Here is a 24,539-nt window from a genome sequence, read left to right as displayed (position 1 = left end):
GGATACAGCAATCAATCAGCGGAACGACAAAGGGCAAGGACGCACAGAGTACATTTGCTCATTGATTTCAAGTAAATAAAAGGCCAAAATGCCAAGAATCGACAATGACGTGAAGTTGGACTTCAAAGATGTTTTATTTCGTCCGAAAAGGAGCACTCTCAGAAGCCGATCTGATGTAAGTATCGCGTTTTTTTCAGAATAACCTTAGAAGTGGTCATATTCCGGATATAAACTGTTTCGGATAAACAATGAACTTTTTCCCTCCAAAGTTTATCATATACGCATTGAGTATTACAACTCTAACCAGGCTTGCATATTTATGTCTGATAATATCAGTGTTCCACACTCATTGTCTGTTCACGTCACCAACCATTTGGATTGACATACATGTGGAAAAAAATGTTAATGCTAATAAATGAATAATGCTATTAGCCTTTTATTCAGGTCATTAGGATTGTTGCATCACCAATTTAATTATCTTAGTTATTTCTATGTAAGCGTTTTAGTCTATATACATGTATGTCAACCCATTATACCAAGTTTCTGTTTTGATGACCTTGTCCATAACTTCAAAAAAAAGTACAAGTTTAAACCTGTAGTGTGCAAGACAATACACACAATGGTCCTTAACTATGGCTTTAGTGATTGTAGAGTTATGCCCCTTTAAGACTGTTTAATATTACGTGAGTGTTTTGTAATGCTCTGCCAAGTTCTAGTTTTGTATGTGTATACATGTATATGTACAGGTCACAAACAAAAAAATAGTTTCAGGTGCCATTCTGAACCATTATTTACAGGTTGACTTGACTAGAACCTTTATATTCCGAAACTCGGGCCAGACTTACACAGGGATTCCTGTCATGGTGGCCAACATGGACACAACTGGAACATTCGAGATGGCTAAGGCAATTGGAAAAGTATGTGTGTCTATTGAGATTACTCCATTAGAGGGTCATTCTATTAGATCATTTACAACTAATAAATAAAACAATAGAAGTTTTTAATGTAATGTTTTAAGGTATTTATTACATGATTTGTGGTTCATTTTAAGAGATTTATTTGTGAAATAAAAACGATGTGTCACTGTAACAAACAGTGAAATAACATTTTGATATTTTCCATTGTTTAAAGATTAGTCTGGAACAATATTTTAACAATGTCATTTCCGAAATTATGCTATGTTTTCATACAATTTGGCGCACCTTTTTCGAAATCTACAATAAACAAATCCCTTATATAGGAATATACTAAAAAGAAAAAATTAGTGTAAGATTGCAATATGTATTTCATGTCATAAACACCAAAAGTATTAATTTGGATTTTGAAATTTTAGGCCTCTCTTCAACACCTCCCCCAATTAAAAGTAATAAAAAACACTCTTAAGTTCATATGCTGAGCTGTCTGAGTCTGCTCATGAATATCCCATGCTTACATAAATTAAATTTAAAACTGACCTTTCAAAGGATTGACTCACAATTTTTCATCAACCTAGACTCTCCGATGATATGATTATATGTAATTACATTTTTGGGGTTGAGTCTAAATTAAATGCTGAAGTACTTAAGTAAGTGTAAATTTGTCAATAAAAAAACAGTATTGCAAAGGTAATGTTTATTTGTAGGTGTTTTTTTCTTTGGAATTTTGACGATTAGAATATAACCTTGAAGTTCAGAAGTTCGCGCAAAATTTCACAACATTGGGAACAATATACTACAGTTGACATTTCTTTTTACTTGTTGATTTTGGTTACTACTTTGATTGTTGTTAGTATTGACACTCCAGTTTGCTTCAAATTTTATGTCAGGAGAGACCTCAAAAGGACTTTTTAAAAGCCAGTTTTGCTTCTGTGGCAGGATGCTTCACCCCCTTGACCCCCATTGGGGGCCTAAAGTGCCCCCAACACCCATTGCTGAAATGGATTCAGCCCTTAAGCTGCAAGGTCAGTTACATCCCTGATTTAGATCATCATACTGGTTACTTTCTCTTCCAGCACCTCATGTTTACTGTGATACACAAACACTACTCTGTCGAGGAATGGAAGGAGTTCGCCAGAGAAAACAAGGACATTATTGGGGTAAGACTCATCACTGTAGTTAGGGTTGAAAACTTGACATTAGTTTAAGCTGATTCATGTTGTATACATGTATGTTGTAAGTTGCAATTATCTTCCCTAGATACTTGTGTCTTTATATGTTTACTTAATTCTTTATAGTAAGCTTCTTAATGTAAATTGACAAAGTGTCTTATAGTTGTATTAAATCATAATATCTAAAATCTGAATGGAATATCAGATGAAATCACACAAACATGTTTTGTTGATTTTTTAACTTTTATGTGTAAAGGTTCAGGCGTTATTATTTGTTTAACCTGAATCGCAATACCTGGTTATTTTTTTGCCATATTCTGCATGAAACACAGACTTAAAGAGAAGTATACACGAGATTGCTTTTCTCTCTATTATGAGTAACCTTATTCAAAAAAGTGAATACATAGTTTTAACTCTTAGATGCACGCATTCCCATGTGCTGACATGTGACATACTTGGTGAGACCGAATGAAAAACCATTATTGATAAACTTTAAAACTTGAAAATCAAACTATTGATTACATTTTCCATTTACCAATAACTTAAATCTTGTCTTAAAGGGACTAGAAGACAGATGTTACGACTGCAAGAAAATTGTTAAAAACTTACATAAAATTGATATCTTGTGCACAACGCATTGAACCTTACTTACTGATGCATTTCATCTCTTACGACACATATTTCGTAGTTAATCGGTATATTTATCTGTTCTCATAAACAGATATGATTTAAACTGGGAAACCATAGCGGCTATTTTTACACAGGGAAACACAGATGAGACAGCAACTATAATGATTTTAGTAAAATTATATATTATCGGTGCGTGGCCTCCTACTACATGTAGTTCCCATTGACAATTCTAGGCTTGTTCTGAGGAAATACTGTATAAATTTGCCAATTTTTGGACCATCTGGTGTCTACTTCCTTTAACAATTAATAGGGCCTTTTTGATAAACTTATTTTAAAATCAAACTATTGATTACATTTATCCATTTACCAATAACAGAAATGTTGTTTTAACAATGTAAAGGACCTCAAAAGAAAGTTAGTTATTGGAAAATAGGAGTTGATCAATGAAGACATCATAATGTCTTATTTTCCTTATCACCTAACAACAGAGATGTTTCCTTTTAAGATATGCCATGTGATAATTGAATACGTGTATAAACATTCTGCCCAAACAGCATGTAGCTGCCAGCACTGGTACCGGTGAAAATGATCTCAAGAAACTGAAGGAGATTCTCGATGCCGTTCCAGAAGTCAAGTTCCTGTGTGTAGACGTTGCCAATGGTTACTCGGAACACTTTGTGCATTTTGTGAAGAGCTGTAGAAAAGAGTTTCCTAACCATACAATTATGGTATACATTTTCATTTATGATTAAAAAGGCCTTCTATAAGTGACCCCCCACCCCCCACAAACCGTGTATTGTACACAACCTTTGTGTATTGATCTTATTCTAATTGCCTAATTGTCTTATCAGATCTCTGATCTAAGTATCCTGCTGTGCAGTTTTGGATGTTTTATTATAGAAATGGACCCTAAATGGCACTGAGCCAATAAACAAATACACAGGAAATTGGCCCCTTCTGTGTCATCAGTGCAATTAGCAGGAGATGCACAGCAGGGGATTGTCAGGCCAAACATTTCTTAAACAAGGCCTTTAAAATAATATTAACTAACAGGCGTCCAAGTGTAAGATTATCCTGAATTCAGGACTTTGGTATTGCTGAATATTTATGTCCCTCTGCAAAGCCTTTCTGTAACCTACCAATCAGTGCACAGTTTAAGTCCCTCTTAAAAGCCATTATTTAACTTAACTTCCTATACCAGTACATACATACTGACCCTCTTATAAGCCTTTCTTGTACCTAGTTACATTAATTTTGATACTTCATTGTATTGCAAAGTTGGAATACCTTTTGGGATATATGATATCAATGGATTAAAGTGGCATTGATTACTTCAACTAAAATCAATTTTGTAAGGGACTCTATATCCACAAATACACATGAATTATGATAAAACCCATACAGGCATACTGAGAAGAAGGTTAAATGTTACCCCTAGGCTTGAAATCTACACTTTAGTGAAATATCATGAACAAAATTTGCAACCTCCTCAGAAAATGAATTAACAGTTACTGTTCATAACAGGTATGAGGTTTGAAAATAAAACACATCGCAAAACATTTTTTTCTGCTAGGCTGGAAACGTGGTGACGGGTGAGATGGTTGAAGAGCTTATACTGTCAGGCGCAGACATAATCAAGGTGGGGATTGGTCCAGGCTCCGTGTGTACCACCCGTAAGAAGACAGGTGTCGGCTATCCCCAGCTTAGTGCCGTCATAGAGTGCGCTGACGCAGCTCATGGACTTGGTGGACATATTATTTCTGTAAGTTTTCAACACAATTTCTTTTTCAGTTGTCAAGTTAGTTTATTTTTTGTGTGACTGCTCATTTCATGAAACAATTTTAAAGTTAAAATATGACCATTCATGTAAAATTGAAATTGGTACTTTGTATTTCATTATCAATGTTGTCATTCAAAACTTATACCTTGGCCATTATCAAAAAGCTCTCAAGGTATTTATATGAAACTTGATACACATGATTACCAGAAACAATACGCTCATGAATTTCAATGCCCATGACTTTTGCATTGATAATTGTCCATATACTCCCCTTGTTTGACTCAGGTGCAAAACAGACCAGCATTGGCGGTCCTTGCAATGACTCTCTTGTCTTCACTTTAAAATGTTAACTGTTTTTCTCTATAATGAAAGGATGGGGGATGCACATGCCCTGGTGATGTCTCAAAAGCTTTCGGCGCGGGTGCTGACTTTGTCATGTTGGGCGGGATGTTTGCTGGGCATGAGGAGTCAGGTGGGGAAATGGTCGAGCAGAATGGGAAGAAGTACAAGATCTTTTATGGCATGAGTTCCGCTACGGCCATGAAGAAACATGCTGGCGGGGTGGCTGAATACAGGTATGTTATGAAAAAATTATATACAATCTTCTCTTTAGCTTTAAAATATGCTATCATATTGACCAAGAAATAATTATTGATTGGGGTGGTTATAATTTTGCTTAATATGAACTGCATATTTCATTGCTAATGGTTCGATAACTGTTTCATTACAGGATACCCTATTATCCTATATAACATCAAATGACAAACTGTTTCGGGTTAGACAGGTCAATATGGCATTTATGGCATGATTTTCCCCCTCTGTTAGGAGTAAATAGACAGGTCAATATGGCGTTGTTTTTTTCCAGTCCAGGAAAAAATTGTTATATGCCCAACCATGGACGGTTTATTTATAGATCATGTATTAACAATATCTGTCTCGTTTTTTTTATTGACATCCTTGGTGTCATCGTTGGCAAGGTAAAAAATAAATAAACTGGGGAATCTTCAAGACATTGAAATGAATTTAGTACACATGTGACTTAAAACAATAAGCACATGTGAAGGAAGGCACATAACTCTGGTTTTTACATAAGATATGCCCAATTAATTTTCATAAAAAAAACACCTTGACATTTGGTTGGCATTCGCCTGTGCCATGCTCTTCGAAGAACCAAATTGTAAAGACAACACGAAATCCCTTTTATAGATAACAATGAATATGATTTTAAGCTTCTCTGTTCTTTGAAGAAAAGTCTTGGTATTGTGATAGCCCTAGCAACATAAGCATATTAAAAATGTATCATTGGCCATAACTCAAAAATCTCTCAAGAAATTCATAACCTGGCTTTAAAAAATATTAAGTCAATTACATGCATAAGCATTATTTTATAGATAGTCAATTACATGCAAAAGCATTATTTTGTAGATAGTTTAATAACCATTAGAAATTCACATAAAACATTGTACCTAGTGACGATTTGCACATGTGTAGCAAGGCTCATAACTCTGGGTTTAAATATTGTTAAGTTATGCCCCTTATAAGTTATTGCTAGAACAAGTCATGCTGGAAAGTTAATTTGGCCATAATGCTGTTATCATACAAGATATGCACATGAAACTAAGAACATGTATTATTTTGAACTTTTATTTTATCCTTGAAGCAATATCTTATTTAAGGAAGGTTTTAAGATTTTTACTTCAGCTTTTTAACTTAAATGTATTTTTTCACAGAGCGTCCGAGGGTAAAACTGTACAGATCGAGTACCGAGGTCCGGTAGAAAACACTTTGCAGGACATTCTTGGTGGTGTTCGCTCCACGTGTACGTATGTCGGTGCAGGAAAACTGAAAGAGCTAAGCAGACGCACAACTTTCATCCGAGTCACCCAGCAGCTGAATGAAGTGTTTGCTGCAAGCACCAAGGAACACTGATGAAAAATTCTCTTTTCTGATTGTTTGATTAATGATCAAGAAATTTCTTATTTGATTGGTTTATTGTTAACCATTTCCTGATTGGTTGATAGTTTTTTTAACCCAGATATCTGTTATTTGCTAAGTTGACTGTTGACCAAGTAATTTGTTTTATGTGTTAGTTGATTCAGACACTATTTTTTGTGTTCTTATTTTTTGTTATGAAGTGTTGTTGCAAATAATTTCTTCAATTAAAAGGATCATTTTAAAGTTGAAGTATAACTAAATATGTTTTAGAAGAAAAAAAGTTATACAAGTAATACATCATGATTAGCTTCTATTATAGAAGAAGAAAAAAATTGTCATCAGAATTTATTGTGAACATAAATGGTGAATCCCCTTGTATCCAGATCGGACTATTTGCTCCGGTTGGTATGGAACAAAAAGATATAAAGAAATAAGTTACACACTTTAAGTGGCATTTATGTTACAGTTGTGTTCATGTCAATGCTTTAGGGTAATTTTTATTTTTATATTAGAATACTTTAGAACACTAGATCTACTTATTTTTTATCTGAACATTCTTTTTTTTTAAGAACTTCATTTTCTTTTCTTATGTTATTTTTTGAATGTGCACCTTTTATTAATTCTGTTTTCCGTTACACATTTTTTTCTTGTGTTTTTGTTGTATTATATTGCCTATTTACTGTCTTTGCTTTTAGGGCGAAATTTATCAATAAAAAACCCTTAAATTTAGGATGAATATTTCTTATAAGATTTTGCTGGGTTATACATTTGAAATTAATTAGCGAGTTATAACCAACAGTTAAACTCATATAATATTGAAAAGATTTGCTGTTTTCTTATTAAAGGGGCGCCATATAGTTTACCACCTGATAGTTTATATATTTAAAGATATTAGCCTTTATAAAACAGGTTTCAATTAAATAGCCTGTGGTCACAAGTTCTCCAGTTAAAAAAAAACTTCAAAATTATCGCTCTGTACAAAAATTATATCAGTTTTTGGTTAAGATCGTATAAAGTCAGATGGGTGAAACATAATGTTATTAAATGAATTCGCTTCTTTTGCGCATTTATTAAGCGTAAAACTAGATTGTGTCCCTTTAATCTGTTGAACTGTCCATGTTTGTGTACAAAATGGTTTGTTTAAAATCAAAATACATAACACTTAATAAAGCTATTATTTGACATACCCTTAGAATTTATCCATGGTAAGGGTATAAAATAAATATGGTTAATCTTAAACAAAGGCTGAAGTTCTTTAGTCAACCATTAGAAATCTGTTTTCATCGCATTGCGGCATTCGTTGTTGTTTTTGGAATGGGTAACTTCTTCTCTTTTTTTCAGAAATAAGTTTAATTTTAAAAACCAAAGTAATTTGTGCATTGAAATTCTGAAAATGTGCTACATGTATATAAAAGTGTTGAACAACATCACATATTATGTTTAACTTGATTCAATTAGAATTCATCAAAGAATTTTTTTAACATAGTTTCCCACCAAATCTTGCTCAAAAACAGAAATTTACAAATAATTCTTTGGAATAAGATATATTAAGCGAGGTAAAGAAAATGTGCTGATGCTTGAAAACTGAATTATTTTTTTTGGGTCATAGCATGTTATTTATATATTTGCATGCACTACAAATTATATTCTTAATTTCATGTTTTTAAATGCAATGTTAATAACTGTTTCTTGAAGAACATGATATTGCTTCAACAAATAAATTACAGGTGGCATCTTGTACTACAAGTAAAAAAGTATATTTATATATCACCATAAACGTGAGGCATAACTATTTACTATTAAATGCGATAAAGAAAAACAAAGAAAAGTGATGAAAAATGTTCCAAAAAACAAATGATAAATATCAAGATTAAAACGTAAATTTTTTAATTAACCGGATACGACAAACATTTAAACACAATGAAAGAAAAAACATCATTATTGTGGCTGTAGATTCACTATAAATTATTTAGTTTTCATCAACAATATTTACTTTCCAGTTCTTATAAAGAACTATTTTTAATAGTCCTGTAAATCAGTATTGTATTTTTTTATATCATTTGAATTTAGCATTGTTGGCTAACAGTATTTTTAGTTGAAAACCATACACACTTAAGAAATGTTTAAGGTTGCTAGTATGTCACTACTTACAAAAATAAATGGTTGGATTGCATAACAAATGCAAGTACCTTTAAACTTTTAACTTAAGTGGTCTACATTTTGTTGTATTATCTATCTACTTCATGGGCCAGCCACTGATTATATCTATGCTTCACCTGATTTGACTGCTGATTTACTGAAACAGATGTATTGGAAAAGTTGAGAAATACTGCCTTCTCATTGGACAAAATAAAATGTTGACCACTTATCATTAAAAAGCATGGCATTCGATTTACACTCTTCTACAGCTTTGATTTTACTGTTTTATGACAAGTATTAAATGCTCGCATAGTTTTAACTGAGAATAATTCATCTTAATTTAAAAAAAAATCAGTTACAGGTTCAGTAAGTACTTATGCTTCACGTTTTTTGTTGATATAATGATGAATAATATATGCTCTTTGTTTGCACCAACTTGCAAGAAATGGTTAAAGATTGTTAATATGTATTTACAAAACTAAATGGTCTAATGAGATGTTTACAATTTATTTTGTTTAATTAAGTCCATACTAACAATTTTTTTTTAAATTTTTGGTGTTCAATATATTGTGTAAACTAGCCTATTCTGGGCCAGCCACTGTTTATATCTACTGCTTCACCTGATTAAAATCAATAACAGCTGACTTAAAGTATTAGAAAAAAGGAATTGTTATTGTTTTATTTATTGTTTTTACTTGATTTCTGTTGTTGTTGCTAATCTTTCATAGGCAGCTCATTTTGGGTAGATTTACAGAAGATCATATTCTTAAAATATTAACAAATTGAATTGAAAATAATTTACTTTCAATGCAGTTTGTAATATTTCAAGAGCAGGTCTGTTTTTCGAAGAAAACCAATGTGCTATTGTCAAAGATGCATGCATGTACGATGTTTGTGTAGGAAGTAAAATAAGTCCCACTTGGTTTTCATACAAAATTGGGCACGTTATAGCATCTGGTTGGGGACATCCTATGTCTCAGTTCATTTTGTTATCGATATGATTGATGTGTTTATTGATATAAACAAAATGTCGCTGAATGAAGAACATTGTCAGAGTTTTCTAGTATGTGTTCCATTTTATTTATCTGCTTTTTATTTTGTACATGTATATTTTTGTTTGCCTTTGTGAAAAGAGAATACATAACATTAAACGTATTGTTTTGTTGTTCATGCCTCAAAATAATAGTACTTGGTTAATTTTGGTTAATTTTGCTTTATTTGTTTCTGGTTGCCGAACTAATAGTTATTGGTTAATTTTGCTTTACTTTCGCCTGGCTGCCGAACTAATAGTTATGGTTAGTTTTGTTTTATTTGCCCATGGCTGCCGAATTTAAATTTATTGGTTCATTTTGGTTAACTTTCGCCTGGCTGCCGAACTAATGGTTAATGATTAATTATGCTTAACTTGCACTTGGCTGCCGAACTAATAGTTACTGGTTAATTTTGATTTATTTGCGCCTGGCTGCCGAACTAAAGTTATTGGTTAGTTTTGCTAAACTTGCACAAAGCTGCCTAACTAAAAGTTAAGTTAAGCAAAAATAATTCATAACTTTCTTAGTGTTTGGCGCTTATGGCCTAAACTAGCCAGTGCATATGCGCGAACCACTCAATGAACCACTTAATGGCTTAATGAAAATGGAAATTTGAAATGACTTTATGAAAATTTGGCGGTTCTGCCAGAGGCATTCTAAGTTATAATCATTACATATTGTGCCAAATGATTGAGGGTTGATTAAGCGAAGCAAGTCTTCAATGATTAAGGGTTGTACTTAAAAGAGGCCGATAGCCGATTTCACAAGCTTGAAATGAAGGTTAAACTAAGTTGTAGTTAGAATATATCATGTAAACTCTTAATGATAAAGAAGGGCTAAGCGAGCGAATCTTTCTTAGTAATTTATATTTTAAGTTATATGTTCTAACTGACATAGATTCAAAGGTGTTTTCAGCAAGTGAGCGTCATGAGCGTAAACACTAGGTGATTTTCAGTCGCATATTGTGCTTATGGTAATATTTAGGACACATTCATGAAAATCCTCCTCCTATGTTCCATCTCTGCATACAACTATGTATTACCTTGTCAATCGTAGTCTTTCAAACTGGGCTTGTTTAGTAAGTGTCCTTTTCGCCACTGGTCCATCCATTATTTGAAGCACAACTTTACATGATTTCACATTAAGGTTTTTGGGTTCTACTTTGCAGTATATAAAAGTATACTTCTGCACCTAAAATACTCAAGCAAATTTTTCAGAAAAAATAGAATACCCTATTTAGGTGTAGATCCAGGATTTGACGTTAAAGGGGCGTTACTTAGGGGCATAATCTTTAGACTTGCCCCTCCCCCCCCCCCCCCCAGATAGTTTGAAAATATTCTAGTCAGAAATTGCGCATTTTGGGCCTTATTACGGTTTTTTTTATCGTTATTGTAATTAAAAGTAAACTGACGATTTAAGGGGGGGGGGCTGCCGGGTGTGCATCCTCCCCTGGATCCGTTAGTGCTTTTGGCGAGACTATTTTGCTAGACTGCGTCCCAAATAATTTTAAATTAATGAGTACAACGTATAAAAAAAATGAATCCCGAGTTGTATTCCACGTACCGAATGCCAAGGGGCGGGAGCGTTAATAAGGCAGGCATATGCCATGGATAATTAAACTATCCAACCACTTGGTTTTAAGGCTATTTGAAAGTGAGATTGAATTAACAAATCTAAGTATGCATTAAGAATTTCGTTTTATTTTAATTAACATGTATTCTAACGCAACGTTTGAATTGATCGTTCGGCCAGTCTTTTCTTTAGTTGTTATGACGCGCCGAGTTTATAACATGCATTTGATTGACGCTGATCTGTACAAAAATAAATCCCACTCAGCGAGTCAATGGTTTCACAATCATGCTTGAGATTTATTCGGCCGAGAAAAGGATTAGGCGGCATTTCCACAATCGATACATCGCTACAAACACACACAGTACATGTATTAAGCGTGTTCCCTGTTATTTAGAGCGAGAGATTTAAACTGTATTTAAACCTTTACTTCTGTATAGTAAAGCGAGCAATATGACGAATGTAAGGCGAATTATTAATTTGTGTAGAAAAAGGAAAATACTACGGCGAAAGGTTTTTCTGCGCACACCTGATTTTAACCCTTTGGACGAACTTTCTGATGAAGAAATATTCGCACGGTACAGATTTCGACGAGAAACCATACTGTTTATATTGGACTTAATCGACCTGCATGTTCGCTTCGCGACAGCTCGTAGCATGGCCGTTTCGCCCCTGATGCAGCTTTTAGCGGCGTTGAATTTCTACGCGACCGGGGCATTTTGGAAAACTACGGGTGATTCTTTGAAACTTTCTGCAGCAACTGTTCATAGATGTGTACACAGAGTATCCAAGGCTCTATCTGATGTAATTGACTCGATGTTCATACGGTTTCCAACTCCGAACGAATTAGAAACAACGAAAAGATCCTTTTACGAAAAGTCAGGTACGTGATTTAGAGTTGTTAATGAAATAAATATCTGAATTAATTTGCGAATAGTTACTGAAGATTCATAATTTTATTGAAACAAAATTTAAATTGACACGTCAAGATCTAGTGCGACTACAACACCAACAAGTTATACTTTAGCTGATATTACTATGTATATATACCAGTACCATCACTTCCGCAGCACCACCACCTCCATCACTACTCTTTTACTGCTTCTGATATTGTTGCTGTAACTGCTGCTGCTACTTCTTCTCATAACTGACTATAATAACTACTATTTCTACTACAAATGAGAAATACAATTATCTTCAGACGGGGCGGGGTGGGGGTCAAAAATCTATAAATGGAGGCCGCGTCATTTTCCTGAATTTCTAGCGCCAGTTTTCCATAAAGAATCTATAGGGGACTCATTAGTTTCCAATACTCTGGCACATTAGCACAGCACTCTACTGACTGGACGCCTAGCTGTTCGTAATCACACATCGCGTACACTCCTCTTCCCAAAGCAATCCGGGAGCATCTCGGCCTTTTTTCCTGATTGGATCCGAACACTCCTGACATTTGGAAACAGCAGGAAAAGTGTGCCATCACAGCAAGGAGTTCAACCAACTGAGCCTTCCCAGCGGCTGGTTTTGACCGCCACATTTTTAAATACTGTTATTTTATTATAATTAATATATTTTACTACAAAATTAATAATCCGTTATTTTCAGGTTTTCCCGACGTCGTTGGTGCCATAGATGTGTTTTGTATACGAATTGTTAAACCCATGCAGAATGATGGTGAATATTTCAACAGGAAAGGATACCATTCATACAATTTGCAGGTATATGAATATATTTTGCCAATACAGTCGACTATCTTTGGCTCGACCTCGCTTGGCTCGAATTCCTCGTTGGCTCGAACTGGTGTAAAGGACCGATATCTTTTTTCTGAAGGAAAGCATTCCCGATTGGCGGTATTTTCGTTGGTTCCTGGGAATTCGAGCCAACAAGGTTTGAAAGTATAATTAAATGATCCAGGGCTAGTATGTGTTTATTTTGTTCCTGAGCTTGAATGATATTGGTTTTAGCCGACGGAAAGTCGGACGGACGATAAGGTTAATACCTTTTTTAGCTCATTAACAAATGTTATGAGATTTTCATATTAAAAACTAAAACCCCTTAACCAAATGTCAGTAAAACCCCATAAAAGCTAAATATTGGAGGGACGGCCAGACAGACACACATATGCATACAGATATTCAGAAAGATGGACAGACATATAATACAAACAGGCAGACATATGCAGGCAGGCAGACACGCGGGTAAGCAAACGAGGGCCTATCAAGCGCACGTGCACACGCACTCAAACACATACACACTCACATATATACACAATTGCACGCACACGCACGCACATTCCGGCAGTTCCCACACAAGTGGAGGTGGTTATTTTGTTGATATCGTGTTGGTCGTGTACATGGTAGTCGTTGGTCGTTGGAGTTGTGCAAACAATATCTAAAGAAAATAACCCTTCCTTGAATACGTTAGTCCATTGGTAAGCCGAGGGGTATGGAAGAGCGTTCGCACCCGGTCTCTTGCGATGCCCTTGTTCATTTCCAGCTATATATTTACAGGTAACGTGTGACACCAACACGCGGATAACAAGTTGCGAAGAAAGGTCAGGAAGTGTAGACGATGCCACAATGTTCCAAGAAAGTGAAATACGTAAAATATTCGAACAAGGTAACTGCTAATACAATGAATAACTTATAATTATTGATATGTCACCGCATTTGCAAATTTAAACAGGAGTCAAGGAGCAGCTAAAATGTTGTATTTAATGGAGGAAAAAACGTGTCTTTAAATAGAAGAGTGCTAATGGTGATGAATTCAGTGACTTGAAAATATTTCGCTGCATGAATTGTTCTTCAACCTCTTATTTTGATGATACGCCATTCGGCTGGATGAACACAATCCTAAAGAAGCACCAGGTGAGCCTGACGCGGATCTGTTAAACACCATTAATTTCTTAATATTTAAGAAAATGTCTCTACATGCTGTATACATGTAATTTCAAAGTATATGTATAATGCTCGAAGGGAAAACTTTTATTTTCAGGGTCGTTCGAGGGCGTTCTAGTCGGCGATTCAGCCTTCCCATGCGAAAAACACCTGATGGTTCCGTATCTTGAAACCGACAGTGAAAGTCATGAACGATACAATAACGCCCATAGTGAAGCCAGAGAACCTATTGAACAGACTTTCGAACTTATCAAGCGTAGATTTGCGTGTCTTAACTCAGGGCTGAGAGTCGAACCGGAAAAGGCGCGCACGATTATCCGCGCATGCGTGGTCCTGCACAACATTGGGTTAGCGAGGGGGGATTTATTGCCTGCCAGTGATACTGATGGTGATTCGGAGGATGACGCTGAAGAGATTCCTGATATGGCTTGTGAAATTGGATGTGATAGCCAATACAGAGAACAGATTCGCAAAAAGTATTTCTGTGACTCTTCCTGATTGTGTATAAGTCAAATATAAATATTGTTATTGCGAAACTTGATATAAATAAATGCTCAAACCTTGTCTGCATTTCACATTTTGTGTTTCTCTGCCTGACTGTGGTACATTTAAATGTTTTTTTATAGAAGAACAAACACCACCGCAAACAGATGGCAACGTCCGATTAAAAAGGGTCACAAATCAACATTATATTATTGCTAAGGTTATGAGCCTTATTATTCACGTACGGATTTCTATTGCGAACATGTGTACGAAATTTCGTGTGAATATCCTAAACGGGGATTGAATTGTGGCCAATTCTAAGTGTTTGTACTACGACGCCAACATACGACGCCGTTTCGTGGTAATTACAAAACGTTAACATAACCTCATATAGGCCAAAGGGATCAAGGTAAATTTTGCATTGTCCTAAGCAGGTTTGATCTTTAAAAGTCAAGCAAAACTGTTCAGCGAAAACCGTTTTTGTTCTATTTATAGTTTACAGAAACCTTAGACCCCCGACGTACATCTTTATACGTGCTATACGTTATAGCTGCATACCAAGTGTCATTACAATACCTCATCCATAACTTTAAAAAGTACAAGAAAGCTATCATTTTGACAACGACAACCTCAGTGTAAGAAGCCTGTATTTGTTTATTTACCTTGAAGTCTAAATTAGAAAGCTTATTGCTAAAGGAGGGAAAATCGTTCGTTAGTAGATTCTGATAGGGCTTGAACCGTGCGATTAATGTCAACTTGTCAATGCCACATTGACAATTTTAATTTGTTGGCCAACTCGTTGTAAAATGAAGCATTTAATTTCATGAAACTTGGTATGTAGGTTGCACAAGTAGATCTAAAATGCTTCACGGGAAACAAACCAATGGTCTTAAGGTGTGACCTTTACATTAGCTGTACAGACCTTGGTTTTGTTCAAGAAACGGTGTCTTGTCATTTAATTCAATGCATGGTAAAGTTCGAGGTCGAACACAGAAATGACACCGCACGCTTGTCGGACGACATAACTAGGTTTACATGTAAAAAAAATAACAATTAAGCTCTAATATTGTTTTATAATTAGTTTGAAACTAGCCTGCTGTTTTTTTTTATGCCAATGCCTATAAAGCGTGAACGAGTACCTTTAACTGTTAAAGGTAATACAATTTAGTACAGACAATTCAAGGACCATAACTCATTTGTCTGAAGCCATTTTAAGTGTTGTCCGAACAAACATGATGTAAACGAACGTGAATTTTGAATGCCTTGCGACCCTATATAGTGTTGGTGTTATCTGAAAAGATTTTATTAGAAGAGAAATAATATGTAAATAACATACCGTAATATATCATGAAAAAAGGTTTGGGCCTTTAAATATTGAAAAAAGCAGTGTCACGCTCTGTTTAAATTTAAATATACATGTAGATCAAAAACACGAACTGCGAAACCCTTTTTCAATTACATGTTTCATTCATTTATTAACATATTTTTAATCAGTAAGAATGTACTTTCAGAAAAATATAAATGGGTTCACCAGGCAACAAACTGGAACATTTCAATGCAGCCAATGGCTCAAAAAACATTTATATTTACATCGGATACCTCAAGTCAAGTGGTGTTACAAAACGGATAAGGCCTAAAATAAAACATTGGTTTGGTTAGTATTACATCTTTTCAAAAGGGCTTCTTTTTTCTATTCATTTTGAGCTTTATGTGCGAACGTTGTTGTTATCATTGGGGAATTCAGGTCAAGTATTCTTCTGTATATTAAATCACACACTTAAGTTTTTTGTGGGTTTTTTTTGCCATCCGACTATAAAAACGGTAGGGGTGGCGCCTATTTCGTAGGTATTGTCAGTTTGTTTGTTGTTGTTTTTTTGTTTTGTTGTTTGTTTTTTGAGGGGGGGGGTGTAATATTGCCAAATGTAGCATTTAAAGGCTCACATCTCTAGAAATTGTGAAGCAATTTGGCTCGTATGGGGTATGATCGAGTTATTTATGACCAAACTCATTATGACCAAGTTCAGAAAGATTCAAGAAGATTCATTTCTAAAGATTGCATCGTAGACATATTTGTTTGATAAATACTTCGGAAATTCATCAGTTATCAAAATTAGGCTTTAACATGAACAAGCTCAAATTCATGCATGGTAAATATTTCGGAAATTTAACAGTTATCGAAATTTTTCACATGAACAAGCTCAAATTCTTGACATCACGTGCTTAACATCAAATTCTTTGAACAATTATATCAAGAAGCCCGGAAACCATTGTACCAGTGCAGGACTTGTGGGCTTGTGTAAAATTTCAAAGGTCATAGCCCTTAAATGCCTGCGGCGAAAGTGGCTTAGTGTTGGTGTAATTCATCTTGACATTAAGCACATCAAGTGTTCCTTCCAAGTTTTGTGGTCATAGGCTAAACGTCAAAATTTTCTATTTCAAGTTTGCATTTTATTCAACAAAAATAGTACAATCCAATCATTTATAAACAAAACAAGATGGTAAAAATCGAAACGTTATCCCAATTGTTTTTGCAAACACCTTCTTTTCAGCTCTAAAACTTCCATATTTAATTTATAAAGACTTTGTTCTTCACTTCTTTTCTGCGCCATATACTCAATGTCCAATCTCAACTTCTCTTGTTCCAATTTACATCTTTCGAGTTCACAGTCAATGAGGTCATCTTCTATCATTCTCTTCTTCCCTTTAGACTTGTGAGTGTATGATTCGAATGTAATAGGATTACTTGCGTGTTGATCAGTTGTGTTCGGATTATTTGAGGTTTGATTGCTTGTGTGTTGACCGTTGGTCAGTTGACTAGGTGTACTTCGAGTATTTGTGTTTGGAGTATTAGAATGGTGACTTGCTGAACGTTGCTGAAGCGATGGATGATCGTTTATATGCTGGGTGTTCGTGTGTGGTACCAATGTGGTTTGAATGTTAGTGTGTGGTACAAATGCGTTTTGACTGGCTGTATGTGGAATTAACACGTTATGGTTGTTGATCTGTGGGACGAATATTGTCTGGTTGTTCGTATGTGGTACGTATAAGCTTGGACTATTTGTGTGTGGGTTGTAGGTGGGTGTATTCCTTGCGAATGGAACTGGTGAACGGGTATTCTTTTGCTGATCAACAAGATCTGGAAAATGAGATCATGATATGGTAAAACAAATAAGTGGCCATACACTTGACTGTCTATCCATGGGTCACACGTTCGATTCCCCGCCTCAGCACTTAAAAATACTAAACATCTTCCGGGAGGGATGTGAAATTGGGGTCCCGTGTGACAATGCTACACGTAAAAAACAAGGGTAGCTCTAACCAGGGTTACATTCTGTCTGTGCATTATGCTCCAAAAATCTAAAATGACTAATACTCTTATTGGAGCACTCGTCTAATAGGCATTGCCCGAGTGTGAGTATTAATAAGCCTATACAACTTGGGCTCTTACAGCTGTTAGAATCCAGCCTATATTTTCAGCCTATGAAATTGCAGATAGGCAATCATACGCTCACTTCACCCATTCTTAATCATTAAGATTTTACTTCATGTCATATAACTATTATGTACTTTTAGTACCAATGTAATAAGAAACATAAAATGAAGGCGTTTTGGTTAAATAAGATATAATTCTTATATCACATGCATAATGATAATTATAATAATCATAGTTTTGCTATTAATCTTTCCTGAATACCTCTTCTAAAACATGATTTAGAAAAGCAGAAAGTTAGTTTGAGGTTAACATGTACAATTTAATCTATAGTTTATTTATTCACTGGTACATATAAATACACGTACCATTTGAAGGTCCTGGAACCCCCTTGATCAGACTTGGCGAGGTCATATCTTCATCCATATTCGAACGGCTGTCGCTTTCTGGAATTATCAATATGTTTATATATTTCAGCAAAACTTCTGGGTTTTTTACAAAGCTTTGAAAAACAATGATCTCTTAAAGGGACTGTATACCAGTTTGGCACCAAAAAAAGTTTTTTTCTGAAACGAATCTCATGACAATTATCTAATAGAATGTGTTACGCTTTGATATCATAATTGTAAAAAAGGACCAAAATGTAAAAAAAAAAATGTGTCGGACACCGGGTTCGAACCCGTGTCGCCAAAATTGCAGTCCAGCGTCGTATCGACTAAGCTATGACGGCTTACTATTATGGGTGACATAATTAAGCTAATAGACCTACCTCGGTAATATCACGTGATAATACCGACTAGCCAATCACCCATAAGGAATGAATTCTACCTGGTAGACATACCCAGTAATATTTTTTAATGGAAAAATACGAAATAACTGCTAAACTTAAATAAATTGTAAACTATGTGGTACTTCAGTTAGTAAGTTTCAATGCCTTGTACACATCGATGCCAAGTTTATGTCAGTTTTCGACAATTTTCTCTTTTTTTCGCTATTTTATCATACGGAGTACAGCCCCTTTAACAGTATTCATTTAAATCTGCACTCTCATAGATTGGCGGTTTTTACATGTTTTTTATCAGAATCAGCCGGTTTTGGCCTTAATTCCTTCAATCAAGTCATATAAGATACTCACAATAGAATAGATCTCAATTGTTTGGAATACTGCCGAAAATTTGATTTTTCTTATAGCGCTAGTAACGCTTTTAGCCATAAAACATCATTTTTCGAATGCAAGTATGAACAACTGAGATCTTTCCACAGCAGTCTTAAATCAATTGTTTCCAGACAATTCCAAAATAATTGGCTCATTCTAAGACAAAAAAAAAGTATAATACAAATGCATCTTTGTGATGGGTTCTGTTTTTTTTCATAAATATTATAACACTAACGACAAATGCACTCAAATGGACACACAATTGACCAATCAAATTCTCATACGATTGACCAATCATATCGATCGTTCATACGATCGACCAATGATTGACCATACTACTGAGCTGATGATTACAGTTTACAGTAGTAATTAGTTATTCTAAAATAATACAGGATCCACGACGTCATCGCATTATCATGGACATCGCACTCTGGCCAAGCCGAACTGCAGTGTATGCTCCAAATCAGACATTGATCAAAATTAAAGCCCTTTATCTGAATTTTGGAACCCTATTAACTAACCTTCTGATCGAAGCGGATGGGGTGAAGAACTGCCATCGCAATCCGGGACCTCCACCTTGACGATGTCTGTATTCCCGGCCCATATGGACACGGGGATGGTGTCCTGACTATTTGAGGTAGCTGAAAATGTATGGACGTTTATATTACGTAACAGATTAATGCAGTTTTTGCAATTGCGACTTCTGACCCACAAAAGTGCTCGCTCTCTGATAGCTAAATTAACATTAACGTTAGCGATTGAAACCTGGCCACAATATCATGAACAGATATCTCAGTCTCAACTCATTTTACCACATACCATAAAAATATTACAAATCATATATGTTTTTACACCTTTTAAAAGCGTGTTATATCAAAGAATATGTTTATTAAAACCTTTGGTCAAGATTCCAATGGAAGAATATTATACAGCCAAAAATATATTTGAGTAAAATTCATTGTGTTTTTTTTTAAAAATAGTCAAGTTTATTTATTGCTCTAGAATTTGATTTCTTTAAAATATTGAGAAATCTTTCTATCAACGTATTACTCTTTTTATCAACATATTCTTTGAGAAAATACATTTTCAAAAAGAATAAAAACATGCAAGATTTTGAATCATACAATGCTTTTATGTGGTTAAATGAATTGAGATTGAAATAGAGATTTGACTTAAGTATTTTTTTGATATTGGGGCCTGGTGTCCCCATATACCCTTGGTATCATTTTTCTGCAGCTAAAATCTTTTCAAATACTACCAACACAATAATGGGTCACACGACATCAACACTTTAAATATTTATGTATCGGATACCTTAAAGGGACTCGCTCATGTTTTGTAAAATGCACTTTTACATTATGAAATAAAGTGTGGCAAATCATTGGGAGTGTTAAAACAAAGATACTGACGACTGGAGCCCATCAATAAAATTTTAATGTCGATATATGCTCAAATATTGTCTTTGAAGTCCAAAATTTTGAAAAGCGTAAGTAACGCGATACAACAAAAGGCTTAAAGGTTAGATTAAATATCTCTCGGTGATGTAATAGTCCTTGCGGTCGAGTGGTTTTGGTGCCAGTTTTCTATTTTTTCTTTACTGTACGGGCGTTGGTTCGCTACCCACTACAACCAGGGGTTTTATAAACTCTAATTGTATTTTTTTTCCTGCAATTTAGGTATTAAAGAGTGTAAAATTACAATAACAGTCTTTTCCGAAGCAAAACCATGAACAAAACATTTAGGTCCAAAACATGAGAGAGTCCCTTTAACGGTACAAAGTCTAGATCGATACACAAAAGAAAAGTATGAATTGAAATGCATTATGTATTATGTTCACCTTATTTGACTTTAATATTCCAAACAAACAAAACATATGATTAATGTTCAGACACTTGCCGTTATTAATCGGTTTTCAATTTATAGCTAGGTGGTCACAAAATTGCCAATTAAAAAAGCGCCAAAATATCGTTAATATTTTTTTTATTTATGCGGAAATCATATGTTTTTGCTGTTGTTGTTGTTTTTGTTTTTTGAGCATTTTATATACTAATAGTAATACGTTTATCGCATCATGTTTGAGCATTAACTTTCAGAACAATCAAGAACTGCAGCCAAACGTCGACAAACATGTTTCGTATCTTCTGTGTAAACATAGAATATTCACTATATAATAACTACAATTAAACTAGATGAATAAAACATCCAAGGTTGCGCCTCCTAGCTATCCCTATATGCCACGCCCAAACATGACGGTCCCCCGCCCCATACGCCACGCCCAAACGTGACAGTCCCCCGCCCCGCACGCCACGCCCAAACATGACGGTCCCCCACCCCATACGTCACGCCCAAAGATGACGACCCCCGTCTTATACACCACGCCCAAACACGACGCCCCCCGCCTCATACGCCACGCCCAAACATGAAGGTCCCCAGCCCCATACGCCACGCCAAAACATGCTGACCCCCTCCCCATACGCCACGCCCAGACATGACGGTCCCCGCCCCATACGCCACGCCCAAACATGACGGACCCGGCCCCCTATCCCAAAATTAATTCTCGACGATTACCATCAATGTCAACCGGAATTTTCATGCTAAAACCCGTGGGACTCCCAGCCATCTTCTCCATCAGAACTTGAATAGAGGGTGTAGGAGTCTTTGACTTCATCTCCCCGTCCAAGTATCTTCGTGCTGAAAAATATATATATTCAACTAGTAAAGAGTCCGTATGACAGGACGACCTCACATTCAACTGTTGGGCTAAACGGTTCTGAGTGACATTCGATGAAGAATTAGACAGAACCTGTTCGCTTCCACCCTTGGTGTCTTTGTTAACACATGAATGTCAGTTTGAAAGTAAGTTTGTGCCATAGTCAGTGTAATGGACACTATAAATGATTTTTTAACCCACAAGTTTATTTTCCCTTTACTCAAAATAGTATAAAAAGTGGGAAAAGGGACATAAAAGCATTGTCAACGTGAACGCAGCACACACCCCTTCCTATACGACCACCTTCAAACGACGTTCTTACTGGCAGGCTGACGGACGGACGGACGAAAGGATCACGGTAAAGAGCAACTCACATTTCCTTTGATTAAGGTGTTTGTTGCATGAAACTACTACTGCTACTGCTGCTGCTGCTGCTGCTGCTGCTACTGCTACTGCTACTACTACTACTACTACTACTACTACTACTACTCCTACTACTACTACTACAACAACAACTAGCAGTCAGATTTGAGAGGCAATAACAGCAGCAGCAGCAGTAGTAGAAATGATAACGACAAGTAGTTCTAATTAATACAGTGAACACATACCATTGCTCCTCAAGTTTTCGAAACATTTTTTCAGCTGTTCACTTGTTCTGTATTCGTCAGCTTCCCTGGAAAAAGGTTGAATAAGTTTAGGTATCCGGTGTTCAATTAAGTTTGTTTCATCACCAAGCAATCGGCAAAACGGTTAGATTTCGATGCAGTGCTCGGGATAATAAAGAACCCGGCGACCCCCCCCCCCCCCAAATCATTCAAGTTTTAAATGCACCATCCGGACTAGAACTTGGTGAAAAAACAACCTGCCAACATTTCATGCTAAATAAATTTCGGTTCTTAAGGAGGGACGCAGGTCGAAGGGTTACACCCCGAAGATACGCAACCTCTAACGTCAACTCCGTGATCCGCCCCTGATAGCTTTTACGCAATCCATATACAAATCAAACCCTTGTAAATGATACCTACATATTATAGGTTCACCATACATCCATATGTACATATGATACCTTAACTACTCATGTTCGAATCGTGTCTGAACAATTAAACCTACATGATAAATATGAAACCATAACTCATGAGAGCTGTGATAATGACCATGCGCTAGTTTATTAGTTAACAATTTTCATTTTAATTGTAAAGATATATTGTCGCTGTCAGAACATCAAACACTGTGTCTTTAATGTTAATGATGATAATGATGATGATGATGATGATGATGAGGAGGAGGAGGAGGAGGAGGAGGAGGTTGGATGATGATGATGACGACGACGACGACAATGACGATGATGATGATGATGATGATGATGACGACGAAAACGGCGACGACGACGATGATGATGTTCACCATCATCAACAACAACACCAACAAAATAATCATCATACTTAATTTATACATAATAATATGTATTATCTATCAACATTAAATACCGAGTATTTATACTTCCTGTCATGAGAAACACGTTTGGTAAAACGGTCCCACGGGTATCATTTTTAAAATATCAATGACTTCTATTACATACACAAAAAATGATAATAATAGTACTTACGCATTGAACATGTCGGTCAAACACACCCATGCTTTCTTCTTTATTATCCCGAGCACTGGTCCATATAACTCATTCTCCCTGTCAATAATAAGCTGCACCGCCAACAATTTATCTCTTTCCGACCAATTCACGCTACGTTCCCTAGTTTTACACGCTTTCGACGGTTTTCCGAAGTCTACACCATACATTTTAAAACAATTCTCCGTCCTAAATATAACAAGTTTATAACTTCCCCACTTCCCAAATATCTTTCATAAAATATCTCTTTACACTGAGCGTGACCCAAATTCTCTACATAAACCCCATACTTAATTGTATGATATCGCTCCCAGCGCTATTGAATTTCTTGAGCTTAATCCCAATCCTTTGCGAGGAGATTTAATCTGAATCGATCGTGAAAACCGGGCCAAGGTTTAAATATGTGTGGCTTTATATTGTGAAACAGGCCTTTGTTTATTTCTCTCAGTTTTATACGTTTTAGATAAGAGTAAATCCTGACGAGCGGTTAAGCCGCGGATTAGTTTGAACATGCGTTCAGCTATGTTGATTGTTGTGAAAAACTTACTTCATTTACTAGAAATGCTTTGAAGTATGTATTCACTCACGAGCCTGATTATAAGACATTCAAAGAAACCGGCTTTTCATAACAAAACAAACAAAACAAAACAAAACATAACATAACATAACATAACATAACATAGTGGCATAACATAACATAAAATAAAATAAAATGGCATAACATAAAATAAAAAAAAAATGAAAAAAAAAAAGCATAGCATACACAAAGAAACACAAACATACAAAAACATAAAACACAAACATAGCATAGCCTAGCCTAGCCAAGCCTAGCATAGCATAGCATAGCATAGCATAGCATAGCATAATAGCATAATAGCATAGCATAGCATAATAGCATAGCATAATAGCATAGCATAATAGCATAGCATAACATAGCATAGCATAATAGCATAGCATAGCATAATAGCAACCACAACCCGAGTTATTGAAATTATACACATTCAGCCATTTAAAACAAAGTAGTATATTATTTGGTTTGATCAATATAGCCGGAAAGCTTTATTATTGGCAT

The 24,539-nt window shown here is 35.5% G+C and overlaps 3 protein-coding genes across 3 annotated transcripts; 2 read left to right on the top strand and 1 right to left on the bottom strand.

The window, feature by feature from the left end:
* The first annotated feature begins 9 nt into the window (after positions 1-9).
* Positions 10-9,725, top strand: LOC128242739 (GMP reductase 2-like). The gene is made up of 7 exons (XM_052960012.1): positions 10-175; positions 798-917; positions 1,991-2,074; positions 3,271-3,444; positions 4,290-4,478; positions 4,869-5,071; positions 6,227-9,725. Exons 1-7 carry the CDS (start codon positions 89-91, stop codon positions 6,423-6,425), a joined length of 1,056 nt encoding a protein of 351 aa, XP_052815972.1. The 5' UTR covers positions 10-88; the 3' UTR covers positions 6,426-9,725.
* A 1,803-nt stretch (positions 9,726-11,528) lies between these two features.
* On the top strand, positions 11,529-14,618 carry LOC128244818 (putative nuclease HARBI1). The gene is made up of 4 exons (XM_052962909.1): positions 11,529-12,053; positions 12,773-12,885; positions 13,678-13,786; positions 14,162-14,618. The coding sequence occupies exons 1-4, from the start codon at positions 11,624-11,626 to the stop codon at positions 14,560-14,562; spliced, it is 1,053 nt and encodes a 350-aa protein (XP_052818869.1). The 5' UTR covers positions 11,529-11,623; the 3' UTR covers positions 14,563-14,618.
* A 2,368-nt stretch (positions 14,619-16,986) lies between these two features.
* Positions 16,987-23,843, bottom strand: LOC128243892 (uncharacterized). The gene is made up of 6 exons (XM_052961892.1): positions 23,450-23,843; positions 22,452-22,516; positions 21,702-21,824; positions 19,655-19,774; positions 18,346-18,423; positions 16,987-17,683 (listed from the first exon to the last, which is right to left on the bottom strand). The coding sequence occupies exons 1-6, from the start codon at positions 23,635-23,637 to the stop codon at positions 17,061-17,063; spliced, it is 1,197 nt and encodes a 398-aa protein (XP_052817852.1). The 5' UTR covers positions 23,638-23,843; the 3' UTR covers positions 16,987-17,060.
* Between the last annotated feature and the right edge of the window lie 696 nt (positions 23,844-24,539).

The sequence above is a fragment of the Mya arenaria genome, chromosome 8 (assembly GCF_026914265.1).
Source record: "Mya arenaria isolate MELC-2E11 chromosome 8, ASM2691426v1".
NCBI lineage: Eukaryota > Metazoa > Mollusca > Bivalvia > Myida > Myidae > Mya > Mya arenaria.
This window is presented reverse-complemented; position numbering and strand designations above follow the sequence as displayed.